Source organism: Ambystoma mexicanum, chromosome 10 (assembly GCF_040938575.1).
Source record: "Ambystoma mexicanum isolate Mex_15411 chromosome 10, UKY_AmexF1_1, whole genome shotgun sequence".
Taxonomy (NCBI): Eukaryota; Metazoa; Chordata; class Amphibia; order Caudata; family Ambystomatidae; genus Ambystoma; species Ambystoma mexicanum.
Window position 1 is genome coordinate 1,140,593,247 of NC_090932.1, and position 13,133 is coordinate 1,140,606,379.

Consider the following 13,133-nt stretch of genomic DNA (forward strand, 5'->3'; position numbering starts at 1 on the left):
CTGTAAGTATTAATAGGAAACATAGAAACCATAGCATATATTTCCTTGTCCTATCCCAAGCTCTCAACCATCCTATCTTTACCTTAAGAACTTATAATACTGTCAGAATCATTATTGCAACCCTGTCTGTGATTCCTAGTGTTAGCGCCAATTTTCTTTTCATTTTTGTTTTACTAGAACATAAGCCATTAGTGATTTTGATTAAATAAAGTAATTCTCATAAAGAAATCGGGGTATCCACCACGTGAAGGCTTCGAGCGGCCGTGTAACTGTGGAGATTAACGGGTGGCCTTCTCTTTTTCTTAGCCATGAAATCTCGTTTAAGTAAAATTAACCTGTCATTTTAAAACCGATGTTCTGTTTTTCTCTGCTCTATTTTCCTAAAAACACCTCTCATTCAACATTGCATAACTCCCTCCATTTAATAGCTAGAGACTTCATTTCAACTCTCACTTAAACATAGGACCTGTAGCTACATCCCAACACAAAACCGTATACAAGAACAGTGTATTTCACCCATTTTTCTTAAAGATCGTTAAGTGAATTTTAGGCAGGAATTTGCATTTCTGCAAAGTTTTACACGTGTGATTGTTGTTTTCCATTATTTCCAAACTTCCATTAAGATCCTAAATCTTTACTTTTGCTCATACTATAGCCTTTGATTGTTAGCATCTTTCCAGTGTTGCTCCCATAGGAATTGATATTGATTTAAGGATGTTTGCAAACGTTTCATTGTTTTGCTAAGCCATTTTCGAATGACATTTTAAAAGTGTAAGATTTCCAAACCGTTTTTCTCTCTTGTTTGGGGAGTGAAGGTTGTATTCAAATCCTGTACACTGTTCTTTATTCCTGAAAACCTGCTGCTTACTCACATCTGTTTAGAATTGTTTATTTGTGGGATAGGGAATATGCAGGGGGACATCTTAACTCAAGTGCTATCTTTCCAACAAGCCAACACTGTTATTTTCTTGGTATTTTCCTTCTGTGTTGCTAAAAGTGGATTTAACTGCCTTACATACCTTTTTATTTGTATTGTCACCACATTGGTGATTGCTGCCCCATATATTAAAACATATGTTTGATTTGAATTTTAAATAAATACATAAATATTACCTTTACCAACCAGTCTGATTCCTGGTCCATTGTGACCTGGGGGTATTTTGAGAAGGAGTGTGATATGAGTGGTATATCACTCAGAATACTGAACCTACAGACACAATAAAACAAGTATTTCATTTGCGCACTGCATACTAGGTTGAGACCAGGGTGTATTGCCTGATTGAAATCCTTAACATAGCAAAATGCCACTTAAGCTTTGAGAGAGAAAATATGATCAAAAAGAATTAATAAGACAGTAAATGTTTTATATAGTTTATCAATGCTGCCTTTTAATACAAATGTACTGTAGGATTTGATTAAAGTTTATGGGATTGTAGAAATTGGTTCAGGCATTCCTCTGTGGGTCCATGCATGGATCAGTCGACCCGGTCAGCTGAAGCAGCACCTTAGCATCTTTCAGCATTGCCTAGCTTTCTTCCCTAAATTGTGGGCTGGCAATAGGAAATGCCCAAAGCAGGTTGCGCAGCAAATTATTGGTTTGGCATAAACCCTTGTTGAAGCATAATAAAGCAACTGTGACGTTTCTTGGGAAATGCCTTCCAGCCAAAGCAATCCAAGCAGTCCTGTTGGGTTAGCCCAAGTTACTTAAAGGTTTAATAGTCCTGCTTTTAATTTGATTATTTCAAAAATCCCAATTAAATACACATTGAAAAAAGATCTAATATGCACCCAGAGATACCAATCACCACCACAATTTTATTTTTAATAAGTCAAGATTAGTTGAAAGACATTTTCAAGAGCACCCCCAGTGTGTTTAGATGCTTAACAGTTTTCTGGCTTCTGTGCAAATCAGAGACACTTTCAATCTCTGAAATTTAAATCAAGCAGAATCTAAGCTGAATAAGATGGGACCCCTGTAAAAGGCCCGATATGCCAGGCCTCATAGTTGCTACTAATGCAGGGGGGCACACAATGAGAAGCATGCCAGGTTCCTCCTGAAGAAAAAACTGGAGGTGCACAAAAGTAGAGGATTTTGGAGATCAGCAGATGGCAGGTGAATTTTCTGCGTGGGACTTAGACTATTTGGGGATGGTTAACTGCTTTTAAGTTGATTATGTACCCCCAGGCTCATGACCAGCTGCAATTTCCATTAATCAGCTCAATAAAGATTTACTTCGGGTAAGCACCCCGAAAGGCACCTAAACAATAACATATCATAAATAAAGAAATCACTCAAGGGAAACAATATGAACAATTCTTTAAAATTAGCTGATATAAACAGTAGTCATAGTCCCTAAAAATCCATCAAATACAAAAACAACAGGCATGTCCTAAAAATACATTTCTTTAAACATTTCGATCTCTGGAGCTGAGCATTATTAATATAACTAGCCACTGCAAATTCTGAGTGCAATGTTGCCTTATACAAGACAAAAAACATTTGTGCCAACCACATCTTTCTGCTATCAAGATATCTGGGGCATAGGAACAAAAAACAGACCTTTGATTCAGTTTCTTTTAGAGAGAAGGGACAATATTTTCCACCACCAGAAAAATATTCAACATGCATTTGAGATACAAAGACCTTCTTCTTGGTGGGGAAATCTCGTTTAAATTCAGTTCGGCTACGAAAAGATGCTTTGTGAGCCAAATAACCCGGAAACCAACCTGATTTCCAGTGTTAATAACATGGTCAATGTATGGGGGGATCTTTAAGTACAAATTTGCCATTTTGCCATGTGTACGATGCCGGTTTGACACAACAGGAAGTCTCCACATGGGCATTGTACCTGGTCTAGCCACTTGCCACTCTATAAGATCTGGTGGCCCCATACCATGGGGCCCAGCTGAAGTAAAAAAAAAACAAGTGCCTGTTAGATGCAGTGCCCCATGATCGATTTGGTATCCCCTTTTGTCTCTAGTTGATATATTTGCCCATGTAGCACACCTTGAACACCCCACTCCCCCAAGCCCAGCCCGTTTCCCGGTGCCCAGTACCTGGTTGAGGTATTTGCCGGCATAGAAGGTTTGGTAACCCTTCTTCTGCAGGTAGACAGCGAAGGCCAGTGGCTCCTGGTGCTTCTGCCAGTCTGGGCTGCTGCAGTTCCCATCCAGGGAGTTGTTGAAGACCTGATGGTTGTGCGGGTATCGACCACTCAGGAGGCTGCTGCGGCTGGGGCAGCACAGGGGCACCACCGTGAACTGGAGGAGAAGGAGAGGGGAAGAGACAGCGATGAGGTGGGATAGACGAGGCGTTATGGCACAGCAGAGGAGAAGAGACAATAGGTAGAAAGGGGGCATATCGGTAGCAGGGGGCAGCAATTCAAGTTGCAAGCTACTATCCAGCTATAAAAAGTCACTTGCCACCTTAATTCTATACTTACTCATACAGCACACAATTTCCTACTCGCCAAGAGTTAAATATCGCTAGCCAATGGCTAATGGTGAGTGCACATTTGTTGCCCTGTAGGAAGGGAGTTAAAACATTGTGAAGCCTGGGCCCGCAGGACCAGTGTATTATGAGGAACTGTTCTCTTTCCTAAGGCCTAGAACTGTAAAATCTGCATAGCCTGAGAGATAGCTCTGCTGTAGCATCTGGGTAATCTGGAGCATTACTCTGCTGCCTTGGGCCTGTGCCTGTACAGCGTGTATACACCTGAGAAATAGTCCCGCTGTCTGAATCATGGGGCTGTAAACTATGGGCAGCAGGTGGGATAGAGCTCTCTTTCCTTGGGCCACAACTTGCCAAGTCAGTGTAATGCAGATGTCTTCAAACTGTGGTGCTGGGCCCCCTTAGGTGGGGCACGAAGGGTGTCCAGGTAGACTGGGGCGCGAGCCTCTTGCAAAAGGAAGTACGGGGATTGACTGGAATAAAACATATAAGCAGAAATGGCATCTGGGGGGTCCAGCAGCAATATTTTTACTGAAGGGGGGATCGACAATATTGTTACTCATACGGCATACAAAGGTTTGAATACCAGGGGTGTAATGTAATGATGGTGCCGTTGTCTACAGCTGAGCAGTCTCTGTGTTAGAGCTTCCGTTTCTAGCCATAGGGCCTCTTTACGAGTTCACCACATACAGCACTCAGGCATAAAGGACACGTGCCCGCATGAGTCTGAGTCACCACGTGCAGTGACGCTTTTACGCAGAGGAAATTTCCGCCACACAACTGCAGATAGCTTTGAAGAGTTTCAGTCAGGAAACTCAAAATTTGGCAAAGCGTTAAAAAAAGCAGCATTTTCAAATACGGCATGTGTTGCCATTACCTCCAAACGTGTGGTACTGGGCCTATACAATCTGTGGAATGCGTACGTTTGCTCCGTTTCCTTCCTCAAGCCCGAATCTATAGATGTGTGTGTAGCTTGGGAGCAATTTTATAACCCTGCTTTGTGGGGCCTAAACATGCTCAAACTGTATCTACTGAGCAATGGTTGACACATGGGCCCCCGGGGAGCTGTGGCCTGTGGGATAGTACCATGTCCTACTCAGTGCCCCCCGAGGAGGACCCCCCCCCCACTGGACAGGTTCACCCCACTACTGGCTGAATCTGGCCACGTATGGCAGGAGCTGCGACCCAACAAACACTCACCGAGTTGGTGAAGGAGGCGCCTGCCTGGCCAATAAGAGCCCTTGCCTTGGTCATGGGAGTCTGGAATAGAAAAAAAGAGAACCCAGCTGTTAAAATCAACATCAAGTAATAAGGGCCGTGTGTACAAAAATACAGTGTGGCTGCAGGGCTCGTCCAGTATTCATTTTACACAGTGGGGATGGAACATAACACAATGCCTTGTTGCATGTAGTTGCAGTGGTACAACAACATGACAGCGCATGCCACTGTGCGACCCAAAATGCAGGCAGCTATAAAAATACAAAAGCACACACACTTGCGATATTCCTTAATCGCCACACTACACCCTCCCACGCCCGTGATTCCCCAAATTCATAGAAGAGGCAAGTTGTTGGACAATAAACGGCCGCAGGTGTATTGATGTAGGTTACAGCTTAACCACACACGTTTGCAGAGTTGAGGTTTTACTCATAGCTAGCAAGCCAGCCTCTCCCCCCACCAATTGCACAGTGCCTCCAGCTGGAGTTTAATTGGAGACCACCAATCCCTGATTTTGTCAGTGGCCCCTGTGGTACTTCTTTGGCATCCCGGTTCTCTAGGTGATGTCCAACCCAGGGGTGGACTGGGAACCAAAAGAGGCCCAGAAAATAGTGTTCGAAGTGGCCCCATATTACACATATTACACACTTTCAGCAAGCCCAAGCCTTTTCCAATGAGAACATTTGTTAACAAAATAATTTACACAAAAGAGGCCCAGGGTGCAGAGGCCTACCTGGAAATCTCCAGAGTTCCCTATAGGCCAGTCCACCCCTTGGCCCACCCCATCGTTCTTTAAAGGTGAGTCAACCTGCAAGCATGCAGTGGTCCCCACTTCTGTTCCTTTGACATATACGGAAACTCCCAACCCCCTTGCTGACTGCCAGCCCGCTACCCACCTCCTACGCCTGTCTATAAATGGAGGTTCGGATGGGGATCCCCACTGCTGTTGCGCTTACAAAACGAACACGTTGTGCCCACAGTCCTAAACAGCCCAGGCTCATTGGATCTTACTTTCTACTCTCCATCTACACCCCGGAGTGACACATCCATATTGCCTTGGGAGTAAAGAGGGGAGGAGGTTGGTTTGAAGAGGGATGCGAGCAGTGCTCCAGATAAGATTTTGAGGTGGGAGCATTTTACTCCCATTTTTAAACGTTGAGAGTAAATGTGATTTTAAGAGAGTAAAAAAGACTTTTCTCCTTTGCAAGAGAGTCAAATGTATACCACATCCCACCGACGTGTGCAAAAACTGTATGGAAATCATTACTATGCGGCAGCTTTCTGGATTGTGGCAGACTACACCTTTCATTATTCATCTAAGGTCTGGCTATTTGATCTTTCCTGTATATGTTTAAATGTTGAAAACACAAAAAGCTAGCCAATTACATAGTAAAACAAGCATGAATTGGGATGTATGTTTTGAGGTTCGATAGCAGAATTGTCTTTTGATGTTTAATGAAATTCCTCATTTCCTGGAGCTTTTACTACCTAATGGTATACCAAGGTTATGATACAACAGTGGAGAAAGGCAAGGACTCCATGCTAAATTGTACATCTAATCACATGGTCAAATGGTTATTTATATAGCGCTTTTGGCAAAGCGCTATACATAGAACATATTTAATACAATTATCACCAAACCGAAGTCGGTACTCCTTTATCGACCAAGAAAGGATGAAAGGCAGAGTTGGCCTTGCCGGGATTCGAACCAGCAACCTACAGATCACACACAGTTCGCAGCAACGAGTGCTCAACTGGCTGAGCTATCTTATTGGCTAACATCCTTCAGAGGTGGGTTAACTGAGTATCACCTGAGGTATAATAACCACAGTGCCTCGATGTTCAACGAGGCATCTATGAAGCGCTACATAAAGTTAAATACCTATCTGGATTATAACAGGGACAGGTTTTGCTGAGTTTCTATTTCAATTACAAATGTAACTTTTATGTGTTTGTTTTTTAACAGCACTTGCATTTCTTGGCGAGTCAGGTTTTGGATGTTTTAATTGTAGTCTTGAAGATTTGAGAGGCTAGAACACCTATGATTGGTGTAATGACAATCACTCACCCTTGAACAAAGACTCTGCTGCCACCGACCATTTATAGTAATATGCCCCATTGACTGCAAGGTTAAATGGATGTAAACTAGACCGTGCATATTCATCCTTTTTATAATTAGAGTGTACATTAAATTGGAAGTGTAAGAATGATCTGCTTCCGCATGATTATGCACACAGTACAGGTACTCTGAAAAATACAATTGTGCAATACTGGTTTGCTTTCACTGGAGAAAAAAAGCATAATTTGTTACAAGATATTAATTCTCAATTGCAACTTAGTTTTCCATCTTATTTATTTTACAATCCCAAAATGCTAGGGAAATAAATATGCACAGTGTTTCTGTTTTATCCATGAGCAGCAACACAGCAGAATGCCTACTCAGCCCCACACTACTACTAAACAAGCAGTGATCCCAATCATAAATGTGAAACAGTCACAGCCAAACAGATACTTCCTTTACCTATTTAGGTAATGTAGAACATGGGCCAAGTGCAGGCTATACTCTTCCGGAGGGGCGTGAGCTTGCACAGATGCAACACAAACAACAATAGTACAGTGGTACCAAACTAAAGAATGTCCAACCAAGGTTATATAAAAATTGGAACTTTTAACAAAACTAACGATGCACACAACCAAGTAAAAACACGAACGACCGACCCAATAAAGGAAACATAGAGAATGCAAATTTTAGGAGTAAAGGAGACACTATATGGAGGCCTCATGTGAAGCCACTAGCTATTTTCTAGTGAGAATTCACTGTTTGTGAGTAAGAAATGGTGTGCTCTGTGTATGTGGTGAATTGAGTGGCACGAGAATTGTTATGCTTGTCATGTAGTTTGCAAATTGAAATGTTTACACCTACTTTAGGTGAAGGTAGCATGCAGGCAATTGTTTTGAGAAGCAATTTTCTAAAGTAACTAGCTGTTCCTGGAGTAACATACGCCGTTCTAGCATATCTAAAAGGCCAATATCGGTCGGAAATTCATAGGGTCACTTCTGTCCCCTTTCTTAAATATCGGAATTACCAGTGATCACTTCCAGGAAGGGGGTGTAGGTCTGTGTGACTTATTAATGGTCATGTAAAAGGCTAAACGTATCAGATGAAATTAGAGTTATGCACAGTACAAGTTCCATCGATCACACAGGACTCTATGATGTGTCTTTGTAGATGCATAATTGTCAACCTTGTTCCATTGCAGAGTCCCTGTGATGGCATAAGATTGCGTAGTAGCATAATTACAGCACTTACTTTCAGTTTTAGCTCGTAAGGAGGCATTCGTCCTCCAACGTTTCGCTCTTTAGAGACTGAAACGTTGAGCCGGTAATTAACTGTTCATTGACACTGGAACCGAGCTGCCCTGTGTGAAGAGAAGTGTGGGTAGAAAGAAACACTGGAACCGCCATGCCCTGTGGGAAGAGAAGTAGGGGTGGAAAGAAGTAACTTCTGAATGTTTGCGATTGTGGAAGGTGAAGGTGACCACTTTGAGGAACCTGAGTGCTTCCTTACTTCTTTTCCCCCGGTATCCTCTTCTCATGTGGCCAAGGAAAGGCCAACGCTTTTCCGGCACTGGGGATGGATATGCGAGGGAGGATCACCTGGGTGGAGGAGACTTGGGGAGTGGGGAAATTAAGTCCTTTGGTGAGGCATGGTATCCCTCATTTCCCTTTCACAATGAACCCTCCATCCTTCAAGCCTTTATAGGGTTTTGTCAGCCCTTTCCATGTGATTCCCCAAAATGATTCCCCAAAATGCACCTGTATGCTACTGGGACGAAGAAGAGAACACCTAGAACAACACATCCTTAATTTGTGAAAGCGAACACCTATCAACCACAGCTAGGTACTGGGTCAAGGAGGAGGATAACAAGAGTGAAGCAGTCTAGTCCTTTGTGAGTGAGAATTGAGGCGGGAACTAATCCTGAAGGAAATGGAGTCAGCTGTGGGAGAACGCCCACGAACTGCTAGGTGCAGGAAGACCTCTCGGGTGTAGCCGTGTGGCAGGAGGAGCGCTCGAGGCCCATGATAAAGTGCAAAGCATAAGCAATGGGAAGTGAAGGTACTAGACGCTAGAGGCAGGTGGCAAGCTGTGAGAAGGCGGCGGGTAAGACCGAGGGAAACGGTTGTGTGAGTCCTGCATTGTAGAGGAGGCACTGCTGGGTGTGCCCAAGCCAGGGAAGGCCGCTGGGAGAAGCTGTGATGGACCGCACAGGAAGAAGGCAACCCCTGGTGGCAAAGGACCTCACAAGGCGCTGTAAGTCTGACCGGTGAGTGCAACCAGAAGGGGGGGACACTGGGCTGGCAGGTGTACTCTTCAATATCCATAAAGTCCGTTCTTCTCTAACCTTCCATGCTACCAAGCTCTTAATCTCCTCCCTCATCTTTTCTCGACTTTACTACTGTTCTCTCTTTTTCGATCTCCCCGCCTCCCAGCTTGCCCCCCTTAAATCCCTCTACCACTCTGCCCTCCGTACCCTCTGTCTTCTCTCTCCCCATGATTCCATCTCCAACTCACTTTCCAACCTAGGCTGGCTTCCTTTCCACTCCCAACTTAAATTTCACTTCCTTTGTCTTGTCTTTCAATCTCTTCATGACCTTGCCTCTCCTTACCTCTCCTCTCTTCTCTCACTCTATACCCACTCTTGCTCCCTTCGTTCTGCTGATCTCTTCTTACTTTCTGTCCCCCCACCTCCTTGTGCCTCTTCTCGTTTCCACTCCTTTCAGCTCCTTGCCCCCCTACATTGTAACTCCCTACCATTCACTATCTGCTCCATTCCCACCTATTCCTCCTTCCGCTCCTGCTTGAAATCACTCCTTCTTCACTCCCTTCCCTGACACCTTTCCCCTTTCTGCTTTTCTCTCTCCTCCCAATACCCTCTTCCTTGTTCCATTATCTTTCCCTGTCTCTCCCATGATCTCCTTCCTCCCTACTACTCCCTTTACTCCCTACTCTCTCTCCCTCTTCTCCTTCCCCTCCCCACTCCTTTCCTCTTCCTTCTCAAATGCAAATTGTTCCACATGCTGTTTTCTGGTTTGAATCATGCATACTGTTATTGTTTCTAATGTTCCTTGTTTGATATTTCCTTGTTGTTAAACTGTAAAGCGCTTTGGATTAAAGCACTAAATAAATAATAAAATACAAAATACAAATAAAGCTATGGACATTGATGTAAATGGAAACCACACATGTTATGTGAAGTTAAAGCAGAAATAAGGCATTTTGAATACAGAAGGAAATGAAAGCAAGTTGGGAACACTCTTGTATCTTGAGAGAAGTTAAAGAAATGTTGTGAATCTTACAGAAAGGACATTTTTGAACGGTACTGAAACAATGAACTGCATCAACTGAAAACAAGTGCTAGTAAACCCAAAAGAGCACAAAACGTTGTATGCATATGATATGAGAAATCCAGCATTGGCCAAATGCCGCAAAGGTGCACAGAACTGTATGTTAGAAGGAAAGATGAATTGGCAAGAGCCAAGGAAACATACGAAAGTGTAACAAGTGCATGCTGGCAAGTAAGCCACAATACAGTGTCAGATGAGTGTGACACATATGAATGAAGCAAGCTTCACTGTTAAGGAGAAGCAGTGGACTGGTGTTAATGGAAAAGCAGTCAAGGAGGGGTACCGGTTGCGTGACCTGTAATGGGTGCCCCCTGAATGGAAAAGCCACTGAAAACACCTATAAAGCAGCTTGTTCTGTGCAAAGATCTCTTGCTAACTTTTAAGACAAGTGTTGTTTTGAAAGCTGGAAGATTTGAACTGTTGGCGAAGGGAACCCCTGTGCTTGATGAGCTACATTGAACTTGATGAAGTGGAGCTGATTACAACGCCAAGCGCTAGAGGAAGCTCTAACCTTTGTTTTGAACACTATTCATTTTGATGCTAACATACCTACACAATGTATGCAATTCGTTGTGAGAGCAAGTATAGGTTTTGGACCCAGACAGATGTTTTACTTTGGACTTTCTGATACAGACTATCTTTAGTTTTCTTTAGGTAGGGAAATCCCACCTTAGCATGGGGCAAGTAGACATTGCTCCACCCTGCCTTTTGGTTAATAAAACATTGTTGAAAGAACTTGAACCTGTTGTCTGTGTTTGACTCATGATGTTATCATACTGCGTAGAACGTGCTCATTTTGTTTGTTGAAATGGTATCTGATGTTGAAGTGGGTGCACTTTGCAATTAGAACAACAGAGGGCAACCTAACACTGAGAAATTGCATCAGCTGAGTATGTCCCGAAAATGCAGATGACAATCACAACCTTGTAAGAAGACAGTCCAGAAGAAGGTGGCATAAAAAAACAGCTCACTGAAACCAGTTGACAAAACACGGGGAGACAGTGTACAGCTTTCTGCTGCATTCCTTGTTTTTCAGTTCTAGGGATACCCCTTAATCAACGGATCTATCCTGAGTTGCTGAATATTCACAATCATTTTCTTTTAATCACTCCACTGAGAGGATCCTTTTCTTTTAACTACGGCATACCCAGCCACAGCATAGGCCAATAATGTAATCATTGGGGATACAGTATATTCAAACGTCCAGTGCCATAGAGCTTAAGGCAAATGGCTCCAAGGAAGAGGATAGCTCTTCTCTTACCCACCTCAGGGCACTTTTGTGGAAACTGCTGAGGACCCAGGTCTCTCTGCTGCATGTACACTAGCACCAGGACACTAGAGGTTAAGGACCCCCACTAGGTGCCACAGAGGTTTCCTGGAGTGGAAGTGCAGAAACAAAGGACCCACTTTATCCCTGAATCGAGCTGCCCAGCATCTCAAAGTCCAGAGCCAGCTCAGAACCCTGTTTACCTCCTTGAGATCGTTTTGAGCCAGCTCAACCAAGCTTGAACGCTCTTCAAGCCGCTTCGGGACATGCATTGCTGTTTTTGGCACTCTATTGACTTGAAACTGCCTGCTTGCTTCTTCAAGCTGTCTTGATGCAGACTCAACCCAGTGAAGCCCATCACTGATGCAACTTGACCGCCGGCTCACTGCTGTGGAAGCACCCGCTACATCAGAGCGCCACCTCGATCCACAGAAGCATTGTCTTGACCCGGTCTAGAAAGCCAACTCGACCTACTGGAAGCCAATGCCTCACCTTTATGGAATGCCACCTCATCTTACTCCGACAGCCAATTTGACTTGTTTGGAACCATCGACTCCACTTGTCTTGAACGCTGACTCCATCGATATAGCTGCATCTCGAGCTGTGTCAAAAGTGACTCGTCACTGAACAGCAATACTCCACCGTCTTCACACCCGCACAGCTAATGAAAAGCACGAGGACGCCTGGCTTGATATTTTTGGGCCACCAAGAAAAGTATTTAAGTTTAAGGTATTTATAGTGGTTTGTCCCACTGGCCTGTATTAAATGGCCCTAGTGACCTCACTCATTGCCTTTTCAAGACTCTTTCAATTCATATATATAAAACGCTTAGGTATGTTTTCATACTCCGCTTACTCGACAGTCCTTATTTCGATGTTTTTTTTAACAAATATTTTTTTATGAAAAAACCCATTGAAATGTATAGGGGGTTGGGAAAGTGTATATAAATATACGGGGTGGGGGGTTGGGAATAGTTCAAACTCAATAGGGGGTGGGGGACTGGGAGGCTATCCCCCCAAAAATAAAACGAAATCAATTTTGATGAGTTTTTCGTTAAGAAATATTCATTTAAAAAAAATCCAAATAACGCCTGTTGATGTAGTGACATAGAACCATTTCTTTTGGCTCAATCACAGACAGGTGGGCCCCCTCTTAAGGACTGCTTCATTTATCTCCCTCCAGGAACAGGTGCGCTTCAGCCAGTAAGATAGGATCAGCTTTTCTCCACAGCCTGTCTGCTTTCTCTTCCACTGAACACTGAAGAAGGCCTGGGACTTTAACTCCTCCTAGGTCTCACTTTCTGGGCTCTTGTGACAATCCAAAAAGGGTGCAAAAAGAGAGCTATCTATTCTATCTCCTTCTGGTTATCAATCCTCCTTTCTCTCCTTCTTCCCCATCAGTCAGAGAGTGAATGAGTGAGTTTCTGATTCTGAGTGTCAGTGTGTGTGTTTGACCTTTTATAGAACAGAAACCTCACCGTTTTGAGGTGTGTATGATTTCCCCAATCTAATTTGACAATGTATATGATTGTACAGTGTCCTCAAAGTGACATCAAAGTAGACCTTCCCCTCAGTAGTCATTGGGCATATTAATGTAGGGGGCAATGGGAGTAACTCCTACACCCGGTTTTCCTCCCATTTGATATCATCTCCGAGATTTCTTTCATTAAAATGGATCACAGTCTGTAACAGTAAATTCCACCTATGTGACCACTTTAATAATCAGCTCCCCAAATGTATCTCTCTGACACGAATTGAATGATGCAATTTTTATCATGCTAGTGCAAAGGGG

At 43.5% G+C, this 13,133-nt stretch overlaps 1 protein-coding gene across 1 annotated transcript in view; it reads right to left on the reverse strand.

The window, feature by feature from the left end:
- Positions 1–13,133, reverse strand: part of LOC138492090 (N-acetylglucosamine-6-sulfatase-like) — a 248,993-nt gene that overhangs the window by 166,405 nt on the left and 69,455 nt on the right. Inside the window, exons 2-3 of the mRNA XM_069619057.1 lie at positions 4,652–4,711; positions 3,058–3,261 (exon numbers count right to left, since the gene is read on the reverse strand). Coding sequence (XP_069475158.1) covers positions 3,058–3,261; positions 4,652–4,711 — 264 coding nt within the window. The remainder of the gene's footprint in view (positions 1–3,057; positions 3,262–4,651; positions 4,712–13,133) is intronic.